Below are 27,173 nucleotides of genomic sequence, written 5' to 3'. Positions count from 1 at the left end.
TCTCAAATAAAGATAATATTAAAACTTTAACTTCTTTTATCAGCTGCTTTAAGTTATTGTACTCTGTGGAATCATGTAATTCTAAAAACAAATGCATGACGAGCAAGTGAATGTGAAGTAAATATAGGTCAAGCCATTTCATACTTCCCATACTGTTGGTGGCGCTACACGAACTCATTATAAAAGCAATTTGATGTCACAGGAAGTACGACTGTTGTTGTGCCGGAAGTGAAGCGTGTTGTCGGCAGTACAACGATGGCGAGCGCCACGGTGAAACAACCCGCGAAAACCGCGAGTAAAGCCCCGTCCGGAGGTACCGGCGGGGCAGCAGGGGCCGGACAGGCTCTGCCGCTCGCGTCTCCGCTGATGGGGGGATTGAATAAGAAGAAGAAGCCATTTCTGGGCATGGCCGCGCCGCTGGGTTATGTGCCCGGCCTGGGCAGAGGGTGAGAGACCAACAGCCACAATCATCATTACTAAGTTCATAATAATCACTATATATAACAACACTACAACACTTTGAACTTAACACTGCATGGTGATTATTATACATGAATTATTTGAGTCCTGCCCTATCACATCCCAGATGAGTATGACTTACTTTCTTCTGCAGAACACATGAAGATTTTTAGAAGAATATTTTAACTCTGTAGGTCCATACAATGCAAGTGAATGGTGACCAGCATTTTGAAGCTCCAAAAAGCACATACAAGCAGCAAAAAAGTAATCCATAAGATCCCAGTGGTTTAATCCATGTTTTCTGAAGTCTTCTAATCGGTTTTTTTTGGAGAGAACAGACCAAAATATAACTCCTTTTTCACTGTAAATCTTGACATCAGTCTCCTTGGTGATCATGATTTCAAGCTTTATTACACTTCCTATAGCGCCATCTATAGCTTTCTGCACTTGCTTCAAGCACTAGGAAGTGTAATCGAGCTTGAAATGAAGATTGTGCCTAGAGACTGCAATGACAAGATTTATAGTGAAAAAGGAGTTATATTTTGGTTTGTTCTCAACCCGCAACCTATCATATCGCTTCAGAAGACATGCATTAAACCACTGGAGTCTTTTTGGATTTACTTTTATGTTGCATTTATGTGATTCTTGGAGCTTCACAGTTTTGGTCACCATTCACTTGCATCATATGGACCTACAGAGTTGAAATATTCTTCTAAAAATCTTTGTGTTCAGCAGAAGATAGAAAGTCATACACATCTGGGATGGCATGAGGGTGAGTAAATGATGAGAGAATTTTAATTTTGGGGTAAACTATTCCTTTAACCATTTGTCTGTTGCGTTGTGCTATAATGTGTTTTGTGTTGTAGTCTTCTAAAGTGTTGTGTTATAGGTTGTTGTAATATTGTGTTGAGTTATAATATACTGTGTTCTGCAGTGCCACTGGTTTCACCACACGATCTGATATCGGTCCCGCTCGAGATGCCAATGATCCGGTGGACGACCGTCATGCTCCCCCCGGCAAGAGGACAGTGGGTGATCAGATGAAGAAAAACCAGGAAGAGGATGAAGAAGATCTGAACGACACTAACTATGATGAGGTACACCTGCAGTTTATCCTGATCGGTCCTGTAGCATTTGCCTGATGAATGCACAGCTCAATTCATATTTTATAAACAGTACCATAAATTAGTGAAACCTCATGCATTGCAAGAAAAAAATAAGCTCTTCCACTGGGCACTTCTGTTTGATCTTGTTGACCATTTTATATAGAAGATATAAAGCATAGTCTAAATCTGTTTCCCACAGTTCAACGGCTATGCAGGCAGTCTATTCTCCAGTGGGCCTTATGAGAAGGACGATGAGGAGGCAGATGCCATCTATGCCGCCCTGGACAAAAGGATGGATGAGAGACGCAAAGAAAGAAGGTGGGTGTGACTCTTCTCTGACTTAACCATGTTTGTATTTATGTAACATCTTTTGACTCATTTCATTGATGTATTTGCAGGGAGCTGAGAGAAAAAGAGGAGATAGAGAAATACCGTATGGAGCGGCCCAAAATTCAGCAACAATTTTCAGATCTTAAGGTTGGTTCATTTGTCTGTTGACCTGCACAGCTGAATACTGGGTTGTTTATTAAAACAGGCCCATACCTGCATAAATTATCTGTACACTCAGTGATTATTTATGTATTTATTTGCAGAGAAAGCTAGCTGAGGTCACAGAGGATGAATGGTTGAGTATTCCTGAGGTGGGTGATGCCAGGAATAAGCGTCAGAGGAATCCCCGTCACGAGAAGCTCACACCCGTGCCGGACAGCTTCTTTGCCAAGCACCTCCAGTCCGGAGAGAACCACACCAGCGTGGACCCACTGCAAGGGGTGAGTCACTGTCTGTCACCTCTCAAATATACACAGACATGTGGGCTGAATCTGGAAAATGCATTTTCTAATTTATGTTTCTATTTTTGTTTGCAGCAATTTGGTGGTCTAAACACACCCTTCCCAGGGGGCTTGAACACACCCTATCCAGGGGGCATGACGCCGGGTGCAGGCGATCTGGACATGAGGAAGATTGGTCAGGCCAGGAACACTCTGATGGACATGAGACTTAGTCAGGTGATGTAAACACCCTGTTCACATGTGTGCTGACTTCAGTTGTCAACAGCACATTTATCAACAGTTTGATTCCATGAGTGTTTGTAATGTGGATGTGTCTGTGTTTGTGTCTCCAGGTATCTGACTCAGTCAGTGGACAGACAGTTGTTGATCCTAAAGGCTATCTCACAGATCTCAATTCCATGATCCCCACACATGGCGGAGACATCAGGTACCCACATGTTCTTACTTTTAAAGGGATAGTTCACCTAAATGAAAATTCTGTCATTGTTTATTCACCATCATGTCATTCTAAACCTATATGACTGTCTGTCTTCTGTGGAACATACTAAAAAGAGAAAAAGAAAAAAAGATGTTAGGCAGAATGACAGCCTCAGTCACCATTCACTTTCATTTAATCGTTTGTCCATACAATGAAAGTGAATGGTGACTGAGGCTGTTAGGCCCTACGTCTCCTTTTCAGTTTTGGGATAACCATCCATTTAAATAGAGTTTACTTTTACTTGTTTGCAGTGATATTAAGAAGGCCCGTCTCCTCTTGAAGTCGGTGAGAGAAACAAACCCCCACCATCCCCCTGCCTGGATCGCCTCTGCGCGTCTGGAAGAGGTGACTGGGAAACTGCAGGTGGCCAGAAATCTCATCATGAAAGGCACTGAGATGTGTCCCAAGGTGAGACACTCAAAACTCATGTGTTTTGCTTTTTAAAAGGAGTCATATCATGAAAAACTGGATTTCCTTTGCTCTTTTGACTGTGGATGGGAATTTGAGAAATTTTGTAGTCGAGTACTCTAACCCACAAAAAGCGAGTAATTGATACTTGTAAATTCAAATGTCAGTTAAAAATATCAAGTATGATATGTACTGTATGTAAAATTTATATTTTGTTTTATTCACAAATGTTGCCATCAAAGGTTTCAAAATAAGCTAAACTATTCTTCTAGGAAAAAAATTTAATGAACATGCATTAATAATAATAATAAAAAGATTGAAAAATAACAGTTAAAAAAATATTTGCACTCACCCGGAGCTTAGAAACCAATACTGATTGCATTAAAGGGTCATGAAACACTACAACACATTTGAGATGTTAACAGGTATATAAACTCAGCAAAAAAAGAAACGTCCTCTCACTTTCAACTGCTTTTATTATCAGCAAACTTTACAATAAACAATACAATAAACGTTGAACATATAAAAAGAAGTATTAAAGGAAAACATGCAGCGTACAAAATATAAACACATTAAATAAAATACAATCAGAAAACTTCAACATAAAACCCTTAAACTAATCTTAATCAAAAGCCAGAGAGAACAAATAAGATTTAAGAGCCGATTTAAAACTGGCTAGTGAAGGAGCAAACCTCACATTTACGGGCAGACTGTTCCAAAGTTTAGCTGCTGCAGCAGAGAAGGCCCGACCACCCTTAGTTTTACAGCGACAACGTGGGACGGTTGAGAGAAGCTGATTACTAGACCTAAGTGCTCTTTGGGGAGAGTAAGGAATCAGAAGGTCACTAATGTATTTTGGTGCGACACCAGATAAAGCCTTGTAATGTAAAGTCGCTAAAATGGGAGAAATGTGATCCCTCTTTTTTGTTCCAGTAAGAAGTCTCGCTGCAGCATTTTGGACAATTTGCAGGCGAGAGATCGCAATTTGAGGCAGGCCACAGTATAGGGAATTACAGTAGTCCAGGCGTGATGTTATGAGAGCGTGGATTACAGTCTCCATATCTTTCGGTTTTAATTTCGCAACCGATCTCAGATGAAAGAAACTGCCCTTTACCACTGTACTGATTTGTTTTTCAAAATTTAGTGACGAATCAAATGTAACCCCAAGATTTCTTACATGAGGTTGAACACTGGCAGAAAGAGAACCTAAATTAAGAACAGATGGAGACCTGGAGGGGCCTAAAATCAGAATTTCGCTTTTGCTTATGTTTAATTGCAAAAAATTATTAGCCATCCAACATTTGATCTCCTCAAAACAGTCGCAAAGCACGTCCAAAGTATAACTACTGTCAGTTTTAGCTGGTAGATAAAATTGTGTATCGTCAGCATAGCAGTGGTAGGAGATCTTATATTTCTTAAAAATGGCACCCAAGGGGAGCATATAAAGTGAAAAGAGAAGAGGCCCTAAAATGGACCCTTGGGGCACACCGCATAATAGGGGAACCGACAAAGAAGAAAACTTCCCAATGCTCACTGAGAAGGTTCTGTCTTTGAGGTAAGAGGCCAACCACTGCAGGGCAACACCCTGAATACCCACCACCTTTTCCAACCGATGTAGCGGAATACTATGACCGATTGTATCGAATGCAGCGCTTAAATCCAATAAGACAAGCACCGCATACGAACCAGTACTGAGAACTTGCAAAACTGGTCATTGCTGACCTTCAACAGTGCGGTTTCCATACTGTGCATTGATCTAAAACCTGACTGAAAAGTATCTAAAATATTGGACATACTGATATAAGAACTCAACTGATGATACACAACTCTCTCTAAGAGCTTTGAAATAAAAGGCAATTTGGAGATAGGTCTGAAATTGCTAAGATTAGATGGGTCAAGATGCGGTTTCTTAAGTAGAGGGTGAACCACAGCATGTTTAAAACTAGCAGGTACAACTCCATGCTAGAGAACTGTTAATAATGGCTGTTACAGCCGGGCTCAAGGTTACAAACACTTCCTTGAAAAGACTAGTTGAAATGACATCGGACTCACAGCTGGAGCATTTAGCCTTTGAAACAATATCAGCTAGCTGAGCACAGGTAACTGGATGAAAACAAGTTAGCAAATCTGTTGGTGAACAAATCAAAGGGGGATCATATGTTGATGGCTTAACGGAAGCCTTGATCTCCAAGACTTTATCAACATTTTTTTTTAAAGTTCTCACAGGTTTCCCTAGATGGAACAAGAGAAGGGGCTGGTAAGGGATTTAGCACTGAATCAATTGTCTTAAACAGCATTCTCTGTCAGTTAGCATTTTCAGTGATTAGTTTGGAGAGGAATTTAGACTTCTTTTACTGACTTTTGGTAACTAGTTAAGCATGCAGTTAAACATTCATACGAGACTTGAAGTTTGTCTCTTTTCCACTTTCGCTCTACCTTACGACACTCTTGTCTAAGAGAGCGGGTGTTATTTAACCAAGGCTGAGCGTTGCCCTTTCCCTTAGCTTTTCTGGGCTTAAGGGGAGCAACAGAGTCTATAGAAACGGAGCAGGATTTAGTGAAAACCTCCACCATTTCTTCAGTGTTTAATATGTCAAAGAAGACAGCATCCGCAAAGTTAGCTTGATAGTACTCTGAAAATAAACTGTTAGTGGAAAGTTGAATGAAATGAGAATAACTTACAGACTGAGAGCAAGTGGAGGTGGGAGAAACACAGACAGATTCAAACAAAATTTGCAAATGGTCTGAAATAGCAGCATCAATCACTCTCAGATTTGTTACAGGAAACCATGTGACAACACCAGATCCAATGTGTGCCCCAAATTATGAGTAGGAGTAAAAACTAATTGTGACAGATTTAAAGATTCAACGAGGCATAAAATCTTTCACCAAAGGTTTAGATGGACAGCAAAGGTGAATATTAAAGTCTCCTAGAGTCCACAGTCTATCACAGCGAGACACAATATTAGAGAGGAACTCAGAGAATTGCTGAATGAAGTCCTTATTAAATTTCGGAGGCCTGTAATCCCTATGTCGATTCTCATTAACTGTACCTCAAAACTGGAATACACATCTGTATGTAATTTTTTATTTTTAAAATTGTTTTTAAAAACAGTAGCAACACTCCCACCATGACCAGAAAGTCTTGGAGTGCTAAAAAAAAAAAAGCACAATCCGGTGGAGAAAGTTCACCAAGAGATGATAATTCATCCAGTTTCAGCCAGGTTTCAGTCACAAATAAAGTCATTGCGATTTCTTGATGGAAAAAGTAATTTAAAATGAATGATTTGTTAGATAGTGACCTCGCATTTATCAAGGCCATCCTCACTGTCTGTGGCTCAGCTTTTTCAGCATTTGGAGATGAAAACTTAATTGAACAGAGATTTAACGGATTTACAGACCGTAACTCTGTGCCCGACTTTGAAGAGGAACGACGGAATGAAATTACTGGAATGTAATCGCTAACCAAGGAAGCGAACTGTGCGCCTTTACAGAAACTGCGCCGAGATCCTCGGTGGACATATCGAGGACAGTGTAGAATTTCTAAGGAAGCAGAGTGATTATATATGTCCACGGGAAGATGATATGAAGAATTCAGATTATGCTAATCCAGAGATGAATAGAAGAGAGCCATAACTAGACAAATATAATATCCAAGAGACGAAGCAGCAAGGTGGAGAGGGCTAAGAGCATTAATACAGCTGTAACATACCAGAGCAGTGAGCAGAAGGGACTTCATCCTTTGTAACACCACCACAACTAGGTCTTTGTCTTAATGGTCTTAATGTCCTTAATGTCCACGTGTGCCAATGCTCCCGCAAACAAGCACGCAGCAGTACAGCTGCCAGCTGAGAGCAGTCGATCCCAGGCCACCGCAAGTCCAGTCCAGTCCATCCAAACACAAGGCAGCGAGTGCTGAGCCTCACCCGAGGTAAGCCGATGTTTTAGTGGATGAAAGGTAGGCAAGCGGCAGGTCGTTCAGACGCTCCCCGTGACTAGCAGCTGATCATCCAGCCGAGAGCGGTCGATCCTAGGCCGCCACGAGTCCATCAAACACAAGCAAGCGAGTGCCGTACCTCACCCGAGGTAAGCTGGAGTTTTAGTGGATGAAAGCAGGCAGGTGGTTCAGGCGCTCCCCACGACTAGCAGCTGATCATCCAAATAGGGTTGCTCCGAAATATAATATAAATGCCGCGTGAAACTGAACAAAGACCAGACCAGAACTAATTTTAAATGTTTAAAAGGATCAAGCCGGGGAGCAGCGGCAGTCAGACACGCCAGCGTACACTCCAACACTCAGCATCACCTAGACAAAGCCTGAGCGAGGCAAACACCACACGATACATGCAACAGGCGACAACACGAGCATGTTCATTAATTGTTTATGGTTCATTGAACAAGCATGGGAAACATTGTTTAAACCCTTTACAATAAAGATCTGTAAAGTTATTTTAATATTTACAAAATTATCTTTTATAATCCAGTGTCCTGAAAAAGGGACGTTTGTTTTTTTGCTGAGTTTATGTCTTGCACACAAGGGAAGAGAATTTCAACATTCGTTATTTTTAATTTCAAGTGGAAAAGGATTCATTTAGGGATTTTTTTGGGCTATTTTCGTCTTCAGGATGGGACATGACGTAAAGTATAGCCAGGGTTGGGGAGTAATGGAATACATGTAACGGGATTACGTATTTAAAATACAAAATATAAGTAACTGTATTCCACTACAGTTACAATTTAAATCATTGATAATTAGAATACAGTTACATTCAAAAAGTATTTTGATTACTGAAGAGATTACTTTGCATTTTATTGTCATTTGTTTCATTTAATATTTAGTCCTTTCAGATGGAAAACATTTACACACACAAATGATGCGATCCAAAGTGCATTTGAACAGCGGTGAAACACTTTCTTATGATGTGTTACATTCATACGAGCAGACAGAGAAGAAAGTTTGAAGTAAGTTTGGAGCAGAAGAAATAGAAATAAACCTTGTGTAAATTGTCAGCTTTACGCTAAGCTAAAATGCTATTTCTAGCCATTTTACATGCACATGTTACCAGACATGATCATATTTTTTTTATCACGAAAATTCACATTGGATCATAATTTCATTTTTTCTAGTAAGACCTTTGATATTAGGGCAAAATTTTTATTCTTGATCATATTCTTCAGCACCTTGAAGTCATGAGAAGGCGTGGCCACTACCGAGTATGTCCATGCATGTGACCAGCGTTTCAAACTCTCAAGTGCCTCAGTCAGTTGAGAGAGTTGATAGTACTGTAACATGAGTCTTCCCCCCCCCCCACGCACTGCTAACAGAGGGACAGGTCAGGCTTTTACATTTTCATGCAGAACGCTTTTATTAACGTGAGTGTTTCAAGATATGCAGTGAGGTGGACTGTCTCTGACTGGGACTCGTTTGAGACGTGGTTTACATTGATTGTCCCAAACACTATTGGTCCATCCATCCTTACTGTGAGTGTGTTAACCCATCTTACATTTGTGAATCAATGTCATGGAATAAGTCTCAAAAGTTATTCAACTGTAAAAAACATTCACACATTTTCAATAGAGAGTACATGGCTTGGCATTTATTTTGCGTAATAAAATAAAATACAGATATAAAATGACCAGTGTGATTCTGTGTACTGTATTGTGAGCTTACAAAACAGTGTATAATTTATTTGTGCATTCTGTTATGAGCAATTGTGAGAATCTTTGACGCTGTTAACTGTATTAGTGAAATATTCAGATTCAGTTGATTTGTTCCCTAAGACAGTGGCATTCAACATATTTAGTTGGACTTAAACTTTGCCAGCTATACAAATCTTACAATTCGTCTTTATCCTGAAATTTAGTGAGAGCCGGCATGGGCAACTGACAGATGATAGAATGTTCACCCTCCTCTTTCTGCCCTGCCCTACGCTTGTTCTCACAGCCGTCCACGCCTAGTTGAGTTGCAATGGTTTCAAAATGGTTGTGAGGCAGACTTAAGCTGAAAGAGGAGTGTTTCAGGACCCTTTAAGGAAATGCACATATATAAACTATTGAGACTATATAAAAAGGCTGTCACATTTTTATAATTTCACATGTTTTTACTCAGGAAAAACAAGTGGTCAATGTTGTCTTTTTATAAAATGCCCTCTGCCCATGTTCAAATATTTAATCTGCTTGATAAGCTTCCAAGTTTCTCGTACCGCTTTGCATTTCCTTTCCACCATATAAACAGATCCTTGTCTGTTGATATGCATGTATCCAACTAGAGCTGAATTCCAGTAGAGTTCAGTAAGAATCTAAATATTACAAGTATTGCCACATTTGGGCTTCGTTTGAAAGCACCACAAAGATGCCATTATATCTCCTCCTCTCTCATCCAACACCTCAACGACACACATCCACAGCGCCCCTCATTTGACTCAATTGTAACTGCAAGGTATGGTGAGAGATCCAGAGGGAAAGTATAGGATAATTCAGCATTCCCCATGGCAGGCAAATGAGCAAAGGACAATATATTTCCAATATTCGAGTAGTGTTTTTAATAGTCGACTAGCTGGTGCAGAACGAGTACTCGATTGCACTGTAAGTCACTGTAAGTCATTTTGGAGAAAAGCAACTGCCAAATGTATAAATGTAAAGATGTCAATACCATGAGCACACTTAAAGCTGAAGTGTGTAATTTCTTTGCCACCAAACGGAATTGCATGAGTAATCACTGATTTCAAACACATACCAGAAAACTCCCCCTGTCTTCCATTGGTTGTACAAACACATAGTTCTGTCCCAAACTCACACCTTTGGTTGAATACAAGAATCCTTGATTAAAAGAATAGTTCACCCAAAAATGAAAATTCTCTCATCATTTACTCTATTTCTGCAGAACACAAAGATTTTTAGAAGAATATTTCAGCTCTGTAGGTCCATTAAATGCAAGTGAATGGTGACCAAAACTTTGAAGCTCTAAAAAGCACAAAGGCAGCATAAAAGTAATCCAAAAGACCCCAGTGGTTAAATCCATGTCTTCCAAATCGATCTAATCGGTTTTTGGTGAGAACAGACCAAAATTGAACACTTTTTTTTTTTTTTTTTTTTTTTTTTCACTGTACATCTTGCCATTGCAGTCTCTAGGCACAATCATGATTTCAAGCTTGATTACACTTCCTAGTGCTTGACGCACGCTTGGAATGCTAGATGGTGCTAAGAAATGTTATTGAGCTTGAAATCATGATTGCCAAGGAGACTACTGAAAAAGGAGTTAATATATTTTGATCTGTTCCCACCCAAAACTGACTGGATCGCTTCAGAAGACACTGACCACGTTTGTATGCACTTAAGAAAGTGGGTTATTCCAGGGTTTTTGCAGAAAGCAGTGTTCTGAAACGTCATGTAAATGAGAATGCCGATTTCCATATGCCGTTTAAGGGATTAAGAGAAAGCGGTTTAAGACACCTAGGTTTCTCCTGGAGAGAGCTGCTTATGTGGCCATGTTAACACATAAACAGCATTCTAACAGGTTTTTGAGGAGTTTGCATGTGCATGGAACAGACCGAATAACACATGTAATAGGATTGAGCCTAACAACAAAGCAACAAAACATTTTCTGGGGAGTATAGTGGGGAAAGCACATACACTATAAACTATACCAATTTATAAACACCTCTATAAAATATCTATGGTCCCTCATGTTCGGGTATATGCACTGGTACATTGAAGGAATCCCGGAGTTTTATGTAAGAGGGAAACCCCACTATTGCAGTACAATTCCACTGCAGGTTGCGATGGAAAGTTAAGGAAACAAACACAGCAACAACTCTGGAATATCTGGAAATAAAGCAAAGCAACAGAGAATAAAATAGTGAAACCTTCCTCTGATACCATGTTTGTTATTTACACAAGCTTCGTGGAGAAATTACATTGCTCTGGATAAAGCTGCTTACTGACAGAGCCGCATGTATACAGGAGTAAAGAGTTGCTTTACTTTTGCAAGCAATACGCCGCTTTCTGGTGTCCATGTAAACATAGTCATTGATTAAACCACTGGAGTCTTATGAATTACTTTTATGTGGCCATTATGTGCTTTTTGGAGCTTCAAAGTTTTGGTCACCATTTTCCTGCATTGTATGGACCATCGTGAACTATCCCTTTAACATTATAGGTGGACATCAGGGAAAAATAAAATGATACAAACATACAGAATATACCCCATTTTTAAATGAAACTGTATAGGCTAGTTGTTTTGTGTGTCCAGTAGGGGGCAGTGTGTGGAGGACTTGAAAGGCATTAAAGAATTGAGGCTTTAGGAGCTTTGTCAGAGTTTACAGGCTGCCATAGTGAAGCTAGCAGCCAGCAAAATCTCTCTTCCAAAAATATTAAACATGGTGTCGCAAGAACAGCATGAAAATGTCAGGGTGAGTGGATTAAGCTAGGTTTATGTAAACTGTGGGATTTAATTTGTCTTTTAGTGCTGACTTTGGACACAGAGACAAAATGGGAAATGAAAACACGCTCATACAGAAACAGTCAGACCTTTTGCTCTCTCTCTCTCTCTGTGTGTGTGTGTGTGTGTGTGTGTGTGTGTTCATTCATTAAGTATTGGGAAATTCCTGCAGGCTCAATGTCAGTTAACTGTTAGCAGAGCTTCACATCTTAGTAGAGGAATGGAACAAAATGAGAGTGATTTAAAAATGACTTTCAATTTTAGGTAACAGTCATTTTAAGTGTGGTCTGTTGTCGCCAATGGTGACTAGATTTTCAATTGCTGCAAATTCGTATTTGAGTTTGCAACGATTTCAGTCCCAGTTTAGAACCCTGTGTCTGTTATCTATATAGAGTGATTTTATGTGTGTGTTATCTTTATAAAGTGAGGATATGCATGTATAATCTATGATGTGTTATCTGTTCAGAGTGAGGACGTTTGGCTAGAAGCTGCCCGTCTGCAGCCAGGAGACACAGCGAAGGCAGTGGTTGCCCAGGCGGTACGACACCTCCCTCAGTCTGTGCGCATCTACATCAGAGCCGCTGAACTAGAGACCGACATCAGGGCCAAGAAACGAGTGCTCAGAAAAGGTGAGCTCACTCTTCCTCCATTTTTCATTAGCTCTCTGTTTCTACTGTCCCTTTTTTTTTTTTTTTTTGCCTGCATACCTGTATGACAGAGACGGATGAATTGTTAGTTTTGTTATAAAGCTCTTATCAGTCTCAGCTTGTTAACTTTCTGGATCTCCTCCTTGAACAAAGCATGTCTGTAAACAGGCTGGTGGTTCCACTTTATCAACGTCTCTGCCATAATTTGTTTATAATGTAATGTGATATTAATGAAGTAATTGAAAATCCAGTGTTGTGATCATACTTGGGTGTTATCTTGTCAGCAGTTATGTGGTGCATATGATCCAGTGTCAGTTTTTTTTTTTTTTTTTGTATTAATAATATTATTATTATTAAAGGGCAATATTTGGGACCTGGATTTGACTTTTGTGGGTATTTATTAACCTTCAAGTGGTAAATGTTTTTCTAACCATATAACATCCAGCATTTCAGCCATTTACATTAAATACTGAATCAACTAATCAATTAATTGAAAACAATTCGCAAAATGAACAATTGCGGCTTATAAAATCAAAATTACCTATATTAACAAATTATACATATAACTAGGAATGCACAATTATGACAGATCATAATTGCCTATTATTTCTCTTGATATTGTAATAGCAGTTATTAATGAGATGCTTATTTGGGGTAACTGCATGCCATATTCTTTATGTAGGCAACACATCCAAAACAAGAGGAGAACTGTCCAGTTTTATACATCAGTAAATCAACTTCACATTTGCCCACTTAGTAGCATGAACAAAATAAACTGTTATTAAATTGTTGAATAATTTTTATACATTAATCAAGCATCGTGACAATATTAGAACTTTCCCATTATAATAATTGAAGCTGTAACTCACTGCAGATCTACATGCTCACTGTCACAACAGCTCCTGTTATAAATTAATAAAGCTGTCTTACCTGAACATTAAATCTCTTATTTGCACACTATTTATGTGTCTACGGCTTGATTTATAATTTTTAACATTTCTGATTCTCTATTGGGATTTCATTGCTCAACGATTAGTTACAGTGCTCAACCGCTGCAAAAACATGTAGATTGAAACCTTTGACACAACAGGATTTGACCTACATGGAATGCTGCAACTGGCACTTTTCACAATGAGTTGATCAGTCGTAAGCACTACCATTATTTTTACATGAATTGTGCAGCCCTAAAAGTAGCTGTAAATAATCAGGCCAAGAGTAGAATATTATGAGAGATGGAATGTTTTTCTGACTTTGGTATGATTAATGAATTAGTAACATGTCTGCATGTGTCTCCACAGCTCTGGAGAATGTGTCTAAGTCGGTGCGTTTGTGGAAGACAGCTGTTGAGTTGGAGGAGCCAGAAGATGCCAGGATCATGTTGAGTAGAGCGGTCGAGTGCTGTCCTACAAGCGTAGAGGTACATACACACAAAAGTCTTTTATCGACCAAGACCCTTAAAGCTCTTCATTGGCCATGAAGCAGATCGATCTAACAGTGCTGTCCTTGTCTTCTATAGCTCTGGCTGGCTCTGGCCCGATTAGAAACCTACGAGAATGCCCGTCGGGTTCTGAACAAGGCTCGTGAAAACATTCCCACAGACCGGCATATCTGGATCACCGCTGCCAAGCTGGAGGAGGCCAACGGCAACACACAGATGGTGGAGAAGATCATAGACAGAGCCATCACCTCCCTGGGGGCCAACGGCGTGGAGATAAACCGTGAACAGTGGATTCAGGTCTGGGCATCCATTACATTCCTTTAGTTTAAGAGGCCAGATTATTATTGCCCCTACTTGGGGTTACAGATTTAAATAAACCCTTAACCCTAAGGATTACATTTCAATTAATGAATATATAACATAACTACTTAATCGCATTCATTGGGTTTGGATTCGAGTTATTTTTCAGCATTTAAGCACCTGGACCCTTTTGAATTTTACACAGAATTATTTAATTTAAGGTGCTATGTATATTTCATCATTGACTATTATTTATTTTTTTCATCTTCACTTCAATACATATTTTTTTATTTTGATTAGATTATCAAATTTTATAGATTAAAACGATAAGCTACTATGGAAACGTGCACCCCATCTGCACATACATCGTGTCTACTTCTAATGAATCTAATTGCACTTATCGAACTGAAGTCTTTGCTCTGTCATGTAGAAATGAAGAAAATAACTGTTTTGTACACAAATTTTGCCACTTAGTCCAATCCGTCTCGCTGCTTTAAAGTGAGTTTGACATCCCTGATCTAATGTATCTACATGCAAGCTGTTTGACGATGTGTTCATAAGAAAAGATTGTGTTTTGTCCTCTTTTCTCAGGATGCAGAGGAGTGTGATAAGGCTGGAAGTGTGGCCACATGTCAGGCTGTGATCAGAGCTGTGATCGGGATTGGCATTGAAGAGGAAGACTGCAAACACACATGGATGGAGGACGCAGACAGTGTAAATATACTCTCACCTTAATGTTTCTACATCTGGTTTTTAAACACTAGAGGTTTATTTTTTTATTTTTTTATATTGGAATATTTTGTATTTAAGTCTTTTGCTATTGCTCTGCTAAATATTATCTTACAGCTGTATGTATCATTGCTGTAATATGTTATGCTGGTTGTTGTGTTGTAGTGTGTGGCTCATGGAGCTGTAGAGTGTGCACGCGCCATCTACGCTCACGCGCTCCAGGTCTTCCCCAGCAAGAAGAGCGTATGGCTGAGGGCCGCTTACTTCGAGAAGAGCCACGGCACACGGTGAGACAACATCACAACACTAACTACTAGCATCTCTCACTGGTTAAATCATTTAAATTTAACTTTACACAATCATTCATTTTGTTGTTCTGTTGTCCCTGGATTGGGCTGTAGCTGATGTACTATATCATAACTGATTCATTTATTATAAACCACATTCGTGACACACCTATTCACTGCAATATGGAAATGGATTTAAATTGCTTCTCTCTCTCTCTCTCTCTCTCTCTCTCTCTCTCTCTCTCAGAGAGTCTTTAGAGGCTCTGTTACAGAGGGCTGTAGCTCACTGTCCTAAGGCTGAGGTGTTGTGGCTAATGGGAGCTAAATCTAAATGGCTGGCAGGAGATGTTCCTGCAGCCAGAAGTATCCTGGCTCTGGCCTTCCAGGTGAGTACAGCCAGAGTTCCTCCCCCAAAGTGATATTTCAAACTACACTCAAAAATGCACAACAAGGCAGGATCAAGAAGGTCAGAATGTCAAAAATGTTCTTCGGTGGAGGCTGATGTATATACTCATCCACATGCTTGTAATTTGTTTATTACATCATTGAAATTAATTAATAGAGTTCGACCGATAGTGGATTTTGCCGATAACTAAAGTGGTGGAAAAGGCAGATAACATATTAATTGGCTGATAGTTTTTGAAATCAATTTTTCTTTTTCTTTTTTTTTTTATTAACATTTTTTATTTATTCCATTCCAAACACAGAAACATACCACCCAACATACCACCGACACAAACATGCACTACAGTGGTCACTTACAATTATAACATAAAAATAAAAACAAACAAAAAAAATATACTTTCAAAAAACAAGAGTGTCACATATCAAATCAAAAATCCCTCTCCACTGCCCCTCCCCGAGAACCCTCCAAAAAAGCTAAGTATCCACCCCACTTGGGTGGGTGGGTGGGTGTGTGTGTGTGTGTTTTATTGTATGTAGAAACTGTTGTTATTTTATCATTTATGTTAGTGATGACCTGCCAGGGGACTGCGCATGAAAATTAGCCTTTGGCTAAATCCAGTACAATGCATGAAATGGAAACATTTATGTTAAAAATTGTACATGGTCCCTTTTCAAATAAAAAAAAAATTAAAAAATGCTGCCACCCCACCCATCTCCCCGCACCACTCATGAAACAAGGGTGCCTCAGCCGTCTTCCACTCCCTAAGAATGATTTGGCCAGGACCCAACCTTTCAAGTGGCTATCCCCAAAATTACTGACCGCCCCATCACCCAAAATGCAAATTGTGTGTCCAGCAGGTGGGTGAGTCTTTAAGACCAAGTCTATACGATGCAAAATCTTAAATTGCATCAGATGCACCCTTGAATCTCTAGATGCAGACTTGACAGTTTTTTAGAATCCTTGCCCACACTCCCTCCTCCAATACCAAGATTAAATCTCTCTCCCATAATCTCTTGAGAGAAATTGAAGCTCTGACCCCCAGACTCTGAATTAGCAGGGAGTAATACACTGATGCCTCATGACCTTTTCCAAAAGCAGTAATCACCACTTCTAGAGTATCTGCTCCTTTAGGGGGGTGTATGCTACTCCCAAAAATTGTACAGAGCAGGTGGCGCAGCTGTAAGTACCTAAAGAACTGAGATCTGGGAATCCTGAAATGTTGGACCAAATTTTCAAACGATCTCAATACTCCACTCTCATATAGGTCACCGAGTGTATTAACCTCCCTCACAATTCACTCTGACCAGCAGAAAGGGGACTTATTAATATGTAATTTTGGGTTTAGCCATATGGTCGAGCCAACATTTAAATAAATGTCAGAATTGAACACTCTGGACACTTTGTCCATACCGCGTGCAAATGCGAGATAGCGGGGTGCGATTTAACTTCTCTGGTTTGTTTAATAGAAAGGCTTTGCAGTGGCAAAATAGGGGCAAGAACTTCCTGTTCAATACCAAACCAGGGAGGGGCTCTCTCAGGTGGAAGCGACCAATGAGCCAAATGTCTGAGACCAAATGCATAATAATAAAACAACATCTTGGGTAGGCCTAGCCCACCTTTGTCAATTGGCCTATGTAATTTATTGAAATGTAATCTGGGACACTTACCATTCCAGATAAATTGCTTGAAATAAGAGAGGAGGACATCTACAGGGAGAGACTGTAGCAGGTAGTTGAATTTTCGAATACAATTCATTTTAATAACATTAACCTTCCCAAGCATAGATAAATGTAATGAAGCCCACCTGCCCACATTGCTCAAACCTTTTTATTAAAGGGTCAATATTAACTCACATAAATTTGCTGGGGATAAAATGGCCAAATATTTAATGCCCTGTTTAGGCCACTGGAAAGCGCCCAGCTGAAAAACCGCCACTGGGCAGTATGCTGTCAGAGCCAAAGCTTTGGATTTAGACCAGTTGACTCTGTATCCTGAGAACTTAGAGAAGTAATTAATAATTCTGTGGAGGCAAGGCATAGATCTAGTGGGGTCGGAGACGAATAATAAAATCTGTGTAAAGCAAAAGCTTATGTGCCATACCTCCTGCCATCACCCCTGGAAAATCATCCACCTTTCTTATCGCGGCTGCTAATGGTTCCTGGGCAAGACAGAACAAAAAGGGGGAAAGAGGGCAATCCTGTACCGTAAAGTAACTTAATCCATCCAAAAAAAGTCTTCCCGAATCTGTATATTTCCAACATCTTAAAAAGATAATCCCATTCTACCATATCAAACACCTTTTCAGCGTCAAGTGAGATGGCAGCGACCAAAGTCTGATCATTCGCCACTGACCACATGATATTTATGAGATGCCTAATGTTATCAGAAGAGCTGCGGCCCCAGATAAACCCCACCTGATCTATATGTATAAGAGATGTCATAACTTAATCGGTCAGCCAAAATTTTACGTCTAGCAGGATCAGGGAAATTGGATGGTAACTGTTACACTCGCTTGGATCTTTGTCCTTTTTAAGAATCAGACTGATCCGGGCTTGTGTCATGGTTAGCGAAAGCTTCCGATTCTTTAATGATTCCGTATAAACTTGTAGCAAAAGTGGAGCCAGTTCTTTAGCATAAGATCTAAATTTTTTTTTTTTTTTTTTTTTTTAAATGTCTGGCCCCAGAGCCTTGCCTGTAGGCAAGGCCTTAATTACCTCATCAAGCTCCAAGCTTATCTCAGAATCAAGAGAATTCTTTTGCTCCATTGTCAGTTTAGGGAGTTCTAATGGTTCAGAAAAGTTTCTTATCTTCATCGGTGCGAGTGATACATCGCTTGTTGTGGGCATGTAAATATTTTGCAGCCATCATTAGTATCTATTCTCAATTTGGCCGGAAACATCAGTGCAGAAGCGATTTCCCCTGTCAATGTAAGAGTTTCTTGAAGGAGTGTTACTGCACAAAACATACTCCAGCCGCTAGACTGAACCAACACAAAAAGAAACAAAATGGCGCTCCGCTTCCTCTGACAGTTGAGTGTATGTACAGTGAGACAGCTCACACGGAGGCCACATGAGAAACATCAAATGGTTAACTCACCCCATTGACTCTATGAAAGACAATGCTTGATGCGGGCATGTAAAAACTTTGCGGCCATCCTTAGTATCTATTCTCAGTTTGGCTGAAAACATCAGTGCAAAACAATCTTCCATTGATGTAAGAGTTTCTTGCATTCCTTGAATCGATCACGTTTCTCTCATCGAATTCGCAAAGTCTGGGAACAAGAAAATGCTGTGGTTCTTCCAAGAAAGCTTTCCTTTGCTCCTCGCCTCGCGCAACACAAGATCTTTATCGAATGATCTCAGAATTGATCGGGGCCTGTCTCCCTCAGCCAGTCTCCGAGCCGGAACTCTGTGAGCTCACTCGATTTCCAGCTTGTGGCCTGTTATGTTGAGCAGACTCGGGAAGAGCTCGTCCTGGAATTTCACCATATCTAGGATAGAACAGAGCCTATCACTTGCGCTAGTGGTTCTGTGATGGCTCGTGCCACACGCATGTGAAAACCAGGCTTCAATCAAGCAATGCAAATGCTCGTTTCAGATGAGGAGCACATTTAGTGTGAATAAAGCATGGAAAGTGAATATTACTAAATTTGCTTCATTTTTCAATGCACGAAAACCCCTGGATTTTCCCCCACTGGTATATCACAATCACAAGCATGGGAAATGTCAAAAATGTGTGCAGATTCAATGTGACCATTGTTGTAACAAATGCTGCTCTACATCCATCCACAGAACTTACAAGAATTGTGTGCAAAACATAAAATCAAACAGCCAGAAAAGATCCTGAAGCTTGAGAGCACATAAATGTGTATCGTGGGCTGAAAACTGCATGCACATGCATTTCCCAAAACAAATCATTTCACTTTTAAAGTGTATAATTGTTAGCTTGGATGATGGCCAGTAAGAACTCGCCCAACCTCAATCAACCTCTGTCCCTCTGTCTTTCGGTCTCTCTTTTAGGCTAATCCCAACAGTGAGGAGATCTGGCTGGCTGCCGTGAAGCTGGAATCGGAGAATAACGAGTACGAGAGGGCGCGCAGGCTACTGGCCAAGGCCCGTAGCAGCGCCCCCACTGCCAGGGTGAGTGGCCCAGGGTTCAGACCACCCACTTCTTTCATGCAACACGGGTGCAACTGTCACTGTTTCATGCTGGGGTCACCCCTCTGCCGGGAACGCATTTTTTTCCCGGAAGTGCATTTTTCGATTTGACTATTAAATTGATTTGGAAAGATTTTGGTGATGAGAGATGAGTCACCCCATATAAGTGCTTGTGCAACAGAGCACTGAGACTATGACTCTGGCAGGAAGTACATTTACAAAGGAATGTCTCATAAAAGACTTCTTTATATAAGTGTGTTTTTCTTTCAAGCATAACTTGACATGAGGGGTTTTTGCATGGGGTGAGAACTAGGCTACAGTTCGAATGAAGAGAAGTCAGTGTGAGGCAGCACATGCACCTGTCAGCATTTGAAATGACACAGACTCTTTCAACATTGGTGTTGTATAACGATGGCCTTCCTGCACCAAAAGTCAACCGTAAAAATGGGGATAGGTCAACCAAAAAAATATAAGTTTCATGGACCCTCATGTTGTTCCAAACCTGAATGACTTTCTTTCTTCCACGGAAGACAAAAAGGAGAACTTTGGCAGAATGACAGCCTCAGTCACCATTTGCTTTTAATATATGGCCAAAAAATGCAATGAAAAGGAATGGTGGCTGAGGCTAACATTCTGATGTACATCACTTTCGGTGTTCCACGGATGGAAGAAAGTCATGCCGGTTGGAAAAACATGAGGGTGTGTAAATGAGTTTTTATTTTTTTGGGTAAACTTTCCCTTTAAGTTTATTAAACTGAACCATCTCACCAGCTTCAAATTTTTTCAAACTAGCAAAATCCATTTTAATTTCTTTATTGATTTAAAGGCAGATGATCTTGCATAATCTTGTTTGTACAAAATGTTATTCTTTAAATAAGAACATGATGTTTGAAAGGGTGGCCAGGGATCAGGGTTTGAGGTCTCTTAAGTGGATAGTAACCACCCTATAACAGCCGTTCCATCTAAACATCTAAAGGGCATGAGATTTTTTTTGGTTTAAATGAAGCAGAGGATGGAAAGTGTTAGAATGGCTTCCTGCCTGGGCTTGTTTAAATCTTGGCTCCAGTAAAAGCTGACAGCATCTAGACAAATATCAAAGGATCAGATGTACCTTAAGCACTTGGCAGGATTCCTCATAAGCTATAATGGCATCCATGCCCAAAATGTTTCATATAATCTTGAAAATCTTTCAAAAAATTGAAAGGCTTCTGCTTAAATGCTGGAAATTAGGTTGGTTGACAAATAAAGGTTGTCTACATTAGGAATGTGCATGAATAATCAATTAATCGAGTACTCGTTCAGCTTTAAATATTTGACTAGTAAAAACAATACTCAAATATTGCAATGTGATTTGATTTTTTTTTTTTTTTCATAAGAAAACATGTTCAAATGTTGAAGGTTGAACTTAAATTCTAAATTTCAAGTAATTGATTACTCATTTTTTTGAGTGAGAGTACTTGACTGCAAAATTACTCTAAATGCCTAGTCTAAAAAACGACATTTTAAGTAATTTCAATACTGTTTTATGGTGCTTTTACACTTGGTTCGATTGCTTGGACCGAACCCAAGTTAGTTTCCTCCCCCTGCCCCGCTGGTCTCTGTTCGTATCATATTATTTTGGTCTGAACCACTGTCCGATTACATCAATGTGAGTACAAGCGGCAGCTGTTTACCACTGTAACTAGGTAACAACTCAAGAAGTCATCAGCTTGCAATGTTATTAAAGTACTCATCTCTTTGGATTTACCACTAAAACTTTACATGCACAGAGTGACACTTATGTTTGTGTGCCATGGATGCGTTGAATGCAATGATGTCAAGAATGTTAGCGTTTGTCTGCTGTGAGCCCTCTGATGCATTGCAAGAGATGTAAAGAATGTGAGCTGCTTTATGAAGGCGATTTATTTGGAGACGAGCAGGTATGAAAAACGCTATATACCACAATAATTGCAATCGAGAGCCTGCAAAGAACTGTCTCTTGCAGTTCACTTGGTACGGTTGCATTCATATCAGCAGCGAACTTCAAAAAGCCTTTTTTTTTTTTTATTTTTTTTTTTTTAATGATTTCTTTTTTATTATTCTCTCTGTCTTGTTGCTGTTTTGTATTGTTGTGCACTGGAAGCTCCTGTCACCAAGACAAATTCCTTGTACGTGTAAGCATACGTGGCAATAAAGCTCATTCTGAACCATACCAGAGTTCACATAAACCGTACCCCAGACCACCTTTTCAAGCGGACTCTGCTGCGGTTTGGGGGTACACCCGAGTTCGGAAAACAGTGTTCACATTGTCCAAACAAACCAAACTTTGACGTCTTTCAAACCCGGGTGCACACCAGAAGTGCTAGTGTGAAAGGTTTAAAAGCATCACCAGTGGCACCCTAATGAAGTTTGTTGAGAGAATGAACGGAGTGTGCAGAACTGTAATCTAGACAAATGGTGGCTACCTTGTAGAACCTAAATTTAAGAGATTTGATCAGTTCAGTTTTTGAGAAGTCGGACAAACAGACCTGGTTAATGCGATTGTAACTCAGCTCCATGCAGCATTTATACACCCTAATCGGACCACAATTCTGCATTGCGCATGTGTTACGAAAGACAGGTGAGTTGCGACATGTATTTTACATGTATTTCACACTTCAGCTGACATCTTCAAATATTCAATTACACATTGTGTCATTGAGACTTGGAGAGACAAATTGTGGACTGTAGCTTGACAATGTGAAAACCGGCAGTAGCTCCATTAGAAACGTACTGACTGACGCTTTAGAGGCTGTTACAAGGAACTGTTCATTGACTGTTTTTCTGTGTATTATGTGTAGGTGTTCATGAAATCGGTGAAGCTGGAGTGGGTGCTGGGGAATATTGAAGCAGCACACGAGCTGTGTACGGAAGCCCTGAAGCACTATGAGGACTTCCCCAAACTCTGGATGATGAGAGGACAGATCGAGGAACAGTCAGAGAGCATCGAGAAAGCACGAGACGCCTACAACCAGGGTGTAAGTTTCGGGACTCCTGAGGACATGCTTGATCCTTATTAGTGTGAACAGTTGGTTGGTTGGTTGTCTTTTTGTGAAAAATGCAGAACACATGTCTTTAAAGCTGATGTGTGTAATTTGTTAAAATTCTTTCTTGCATCCCTGTTTAATATGCAGTCAATTATGCAAGTAAGGCATTTGTTGCATCTGTTTGCAGACTGTAATTATTTGTGCATTTCTGTTTGGTGGTGCTGAAATTACAGCCATTAGCTTTAAGGCTGGGAACACATACTGACCAAAAATTTTAAGTGAAGTTATGTATGGACTTGGATGTAGCCATAGACAAGAAAGCTGCAATGAAAGAAAGTTCGAAAAGTGACTGTCATAAATGTGTTCTTCTAATGGCTTCCCTCTACTCTAGCTGAAGAAGTGCCCACATTCCATGCCATTATGGCTCCTTCTGTCCCGACTGGAAGAGAAAGTTGGTCAGCTCACGCGTGCTCGAGCCATCCTAGAGAAAGCTCGTCTCAAGAATCCACAAACCCCTGAGCTGTGGTGAGAAACCTCTAGAAATGTCAAACATAAATAAAAGTTGATATTGATGCTAGAGACTGACTTTTAAAATCTATGCAGATTATACCTCTAGGCATCTCGAGACACCTGCGTTCTGTTTAACCACTCATTGCGCTGCTTATATCTTTATTCAGCACAGGTAACACGAAGTTCTGTTTGCAAAGAGAACTTCATGTGACTGTTACACATGATTCCAGATTGTTTCACTCTGCAAAGTCTGACGTTGCTTCTTGTACTTAATATTCATGAGCTAAGTCTTCACCAAAGTAGGATTCGTAAATTTGCGCCCTGGTGCTATATGACTGATAACTGGAAAATCAGTGCATTGTGGTGCTGCTGCTGTTGTCAATTTTTTTTTTATAAAAATTGGAATCAAGAATTATCAAATTTCACTGGTTTTGTTATCGACTACTGACATTTTTATACCATGACAATTTCTCAATCTTAAATTCACCAGGCTGGAGTCTGTCCGACTTGAATATAGAGCAGGCTTGAAAAACATAGCCAACACACTCATGGCAAAAGCCCTTCAGGAGTGTCCTAACTCTGGTAAGCCACAGCTTTCATCAACAACTTCAACAGATCCATCTAGAGCCTCTACACATATTCACACTTCAACACCGTTGCATTCACCTCTTCCTGTTATCAGGTATTCTTTGGGCCGAAGCAGTGTTCTTGGAGGCCAGACCTCAGCGCAAGACCAAGAGTGTGGATGCTTTAAAAAAGTGTGAACATGATCCTCACGTACTTCTGGCAGTTGCCAAGTAAGACTGCTTACCAGACTCTTCCAAATCTTAATTCCGGTTTACAGTGCAACCCTCCCACATCCTTCATTTTTGGCAACAACAGTCTGATCTTGCCAGTGGCTTTTTTTTTTCTTTTTTTTTTTTAAGTTGCATTTATACCATGTCTGTGTTTGTCTACTCATCAGATTGTTCTGGAGCGAGAGAAAGATTACTAAGGCGAGAGAGTGGTTCCTACGAACGGTAAAGATCGAGCCAGACTTGGGCGATGCCTGGGGATTCTTCTACAAGTTTGAGCTACAGCATGGCACACAGGTAAGCTTGTGGCCTGTGGGCAGACCAATTTATCTGATGTATTTTCAAATCCAGCAGTTTTGATAACAAGCTATGTTATTTAATTAGGTTGTGCACAATCTTTTAGAACAAGATTTTAGAAAATGTCTTGACGATTGCAGGTTTCTTTTCTGTGTTTACAAATTTCTTATTGAAGTTGGGATAGGACATATCAAAGGGCTATTAAGGCCATGAACTGTTATTTGCTATTGCCAGTTAGAAGCAGGAGGTTTTAGGGGGAGGAATATTTCTCATTCTAAAGCATTTTATTGGATGAAAATGTTTTAAGTCCTCAATATTTTGGTCCGTTTTCATAAAACAAATACTGTAAATTGTTAATGAATATATCTGCTAAAAGTTCACTACCATATAGATCAAAACTCAAGATGATCATATAGATGGCCTCAACTCAAAAGATGATCATATAGATGGCCTCAACTCAAAAGATAGCTTCAAAACTTATATGTGTCCTCAGGATTTAAAAGATGGCCATATAGATCATATCAATGACCTCAATTTAAAAGATGGCAAAATAGATTATATAGATGGCCTCAACTCAAAAGCTGGCCGTATAAATCATATAGATGGCCTCAAAACTCAAAAGATGATCATATAGATGGCCTCAACTCAAAAGCTGGCCGTATAAATCATATAGATGGCCTCAAAAGCTGGCCGTATAAATCATATAGATGGCCTCAAAACTCAAAAGCTGGCCATATAGATCATATAGATGGCCTCAGAACTCAAATGATGGCAAAATAGATCATATCGATGCATCAGAATTCAAAAGATGATCACATAGATCATACCAATGGCCTCCACTCAAAAGATGGCAATATAGGTCATATAGATGGCCTCAAAGCTCAAAAGATGATCATATCGTTAGCCTCAAAACAACAAAGATGGCCATATAGATCATATCGTTGGCCTCAACTCAAAAGCTGGCCGTATAAATCATATAGATGGCCTCAAAACTCAAAAGATGATCATATAGATGGCCTCAACTCAAAAGCTGGCCGTATAAATCATATAGATGGCCTCAAAAGCTGGCCGTATAAATCATATAGATGGCCTCAAAACTCAAAAGCTGGCCATATAGATCATATAGATGGCCTCAGAACTCAAATGATGGCAAAATAGATCATATCGATGCATCAGAATTCAAAAGATGATCACATAGATCATACCAATGGCCTCCACTCAAAAGATGGCAATATAGGTCATATAGATGGCCTCAAAGCTCAAAAGATGATCATATCGTTAGCCTCAAAACAACAAAGATGGCCATATAGATCATATCGTTGGCCTCAACTCAAAAGATGGCAATATAGGTCATATAGATGGCCTCAAAGCTCAAAAGATGATCATATCGTTAGCCTCAAAACAACAAAGATGGCCATATAGATCATATCGTTGGCCTCAACTCAAAAGATGGCAAAATAGATCATATCAATGGCCTCAAAACTTGAAAGATTGCCATATAGATCATATAGATGGCCTCAGAACTCTGAGGCCAGTGTAAGTCCAAGATGACACAAAGACAAAAGTTACCGAGTGCACTTTTAAGGCAGAAGAACAAAAAGTGTTTCAAAAGTCTGATTCAGTTAAACCTGGAAATTAAAAATGTTTCAGGATTTTTATTTTTTAAAGAAATATTTAAGATTTTACACAATTTCTAGGTCTCTAATCAAATCAGCAAATTTGTGTTATTAATGGTCAACTTCTTTTGAACAAAAGGTCAGATATACTTGCATTGAAGCACTCATGATGCTCTATGGAACATTGACAAATCATGCTGGATCAACATGGATCATCGGGTTTTGCCCAATTGTTCACTCCAACCTGCTGATAATATAATTGTAAAGAAAAATAAGCAGTTTTAAGTTAGAAAAATGCAAAATAGAGGCATTTTCAAGAATTGACTTCTTGAAATTTGCTTCATATGGTAACATCAAAATTAACTGGTTTGATCCATGTAAAAAATATATATTTTACATAATGAATATATTAATAAATATGTTAAACATTTCTGAATTAACCTTATACATTAGGTTAAACTGACAAAACAAAATGTAATGGTTAGAAAAGTCATTTGGGTGTGTCATCAGCTCAGTGATTAACAAGGAAAATTAAAACTGGCACATCATTTCAAAAAGGTTGCCAACCCCTGATGTAGATCATAAAGATGGCCTTAAAACTGAGCCCAAACAATCAAATTTTGGATTCATGATGATTCATTTTTCATTTGTGCCGAGGACATTTTTGTCTTGGTTGGTACATGGTTTTCTGAACAGATATTCGCTATTGAACACGCCATGTTCACCTAATGATTGGTGGATCCAAGCTTCACTCGTTGCCCCTCACACCTCCTTTCAATCTGCTCTTCTTCTGTTATTTAGGAGCAGCAAGAAGAGGTAAAGAAACGTTGTGAGAACACAGAACCACGGCACGGTGAATTGTGGTGTGCTGAATCCAAGCACGTTCAGAACTGGCAGAAGAACATCGGAGAGATCCTGGTCCTCATGGCTGCAAAGATCAAAAACACCTTCTAAAGTCTGGGACGGATATCAAATTTGCAATTCTGTGCATGTATGTTTTAGCAAATCTGTTGTTTTTAGGGAATCTGTGGATGAACGCTGTCAAGATATTTTCCTTTTTTATGAATATTTTTCAGTGTTTTTGCCCTTCTAGAGGAGAACTTTGAAGGTAGTTTTCATTACAAATGTATTTGCTGTTATTTTCACGTCCAGCAAGGTCTAGTAAGTTTAGATGTAAGACTCCAGAAATGAGACCAATTTGAAGATTTCATAGCCAGAACCCTTTCACATCATCATATTCTGCTTCTCATTATGCTTGTGTAAATGTAACGCTTAGCAGAGAATAAATGAAATCTGTAATGTGCC

The 27,173-nt window shown here is 39.6% G+C and overlaps 1 protein-coding gene across 1 annotated transcript; it reads left to right on the top strand.

Annotated features, from left to right (window-relative positions):
* The first annotated feature begins 225 nt into the window (after positions 1 to 225).
* prpf6 (PRP6 pre-mRNA processing factor 6 homolog (S. cerevisiae)) lies at positions 226 to 27,173 on the top strand. Its single transcript, XM_051662807.1, has 21 exons — positions 226 to 446; positions 1,394 to 1,556; positions 1,765 to 1,883; positions 1,964 to 2,042; positions 2,159 to 2,335; positions 2,432 to 2,572; positions 2,689 to 2,783; positions 3,086 to 3,242; positions 12,149 to 12,311; positions 13,628 to 13,746; positions 13,846 to 14,064; positions 14,659 to 14,781; positions 14,962 to 15,083; positions 15,331 to 15,469; positions 19,509 to 19,628; positions 22,466 to 22,642; positions 23,043 to 23,176; positions 23,652 to 23,743; positions 23,844 to 23,958; positions 24,126 to 24,252; positions 26,670 to 27,173. The coding sequence occupies exons 1-21, from the start codon at positions 256 to 258 to the stop codon at positions 26,820 to 26,822; spliced, it is 2,925 nt and encodes a 974-aa protein (XP_051518767.1). The 5' UTR covers positions 226 to 255; the 3' UTR covers positions 26,823 to 27,173.

Source organism: Myxocyprinus asiaticus, chromosome 29, assembly GCF_019703515.2.
Source record: "Myxocyprinus asiaticus isolate MX2 ecotype Aquarium Trade chromosome 29, UBuf_Myxa_2, whole genome shotgun sequence".
NCBI classification, from domain to species: Eukaryota; Metazoa; Chordata; class Actinopteri; order Cypriniformes; family Catostomidae; genus Myxocyprinus; species Myxocyprinus asiaticus.
The sequence above is the reverse complement of the archived record's forward strand: the minus strand, read 5'-3'. Positions and strand labels throughout refer to the sequence as shown.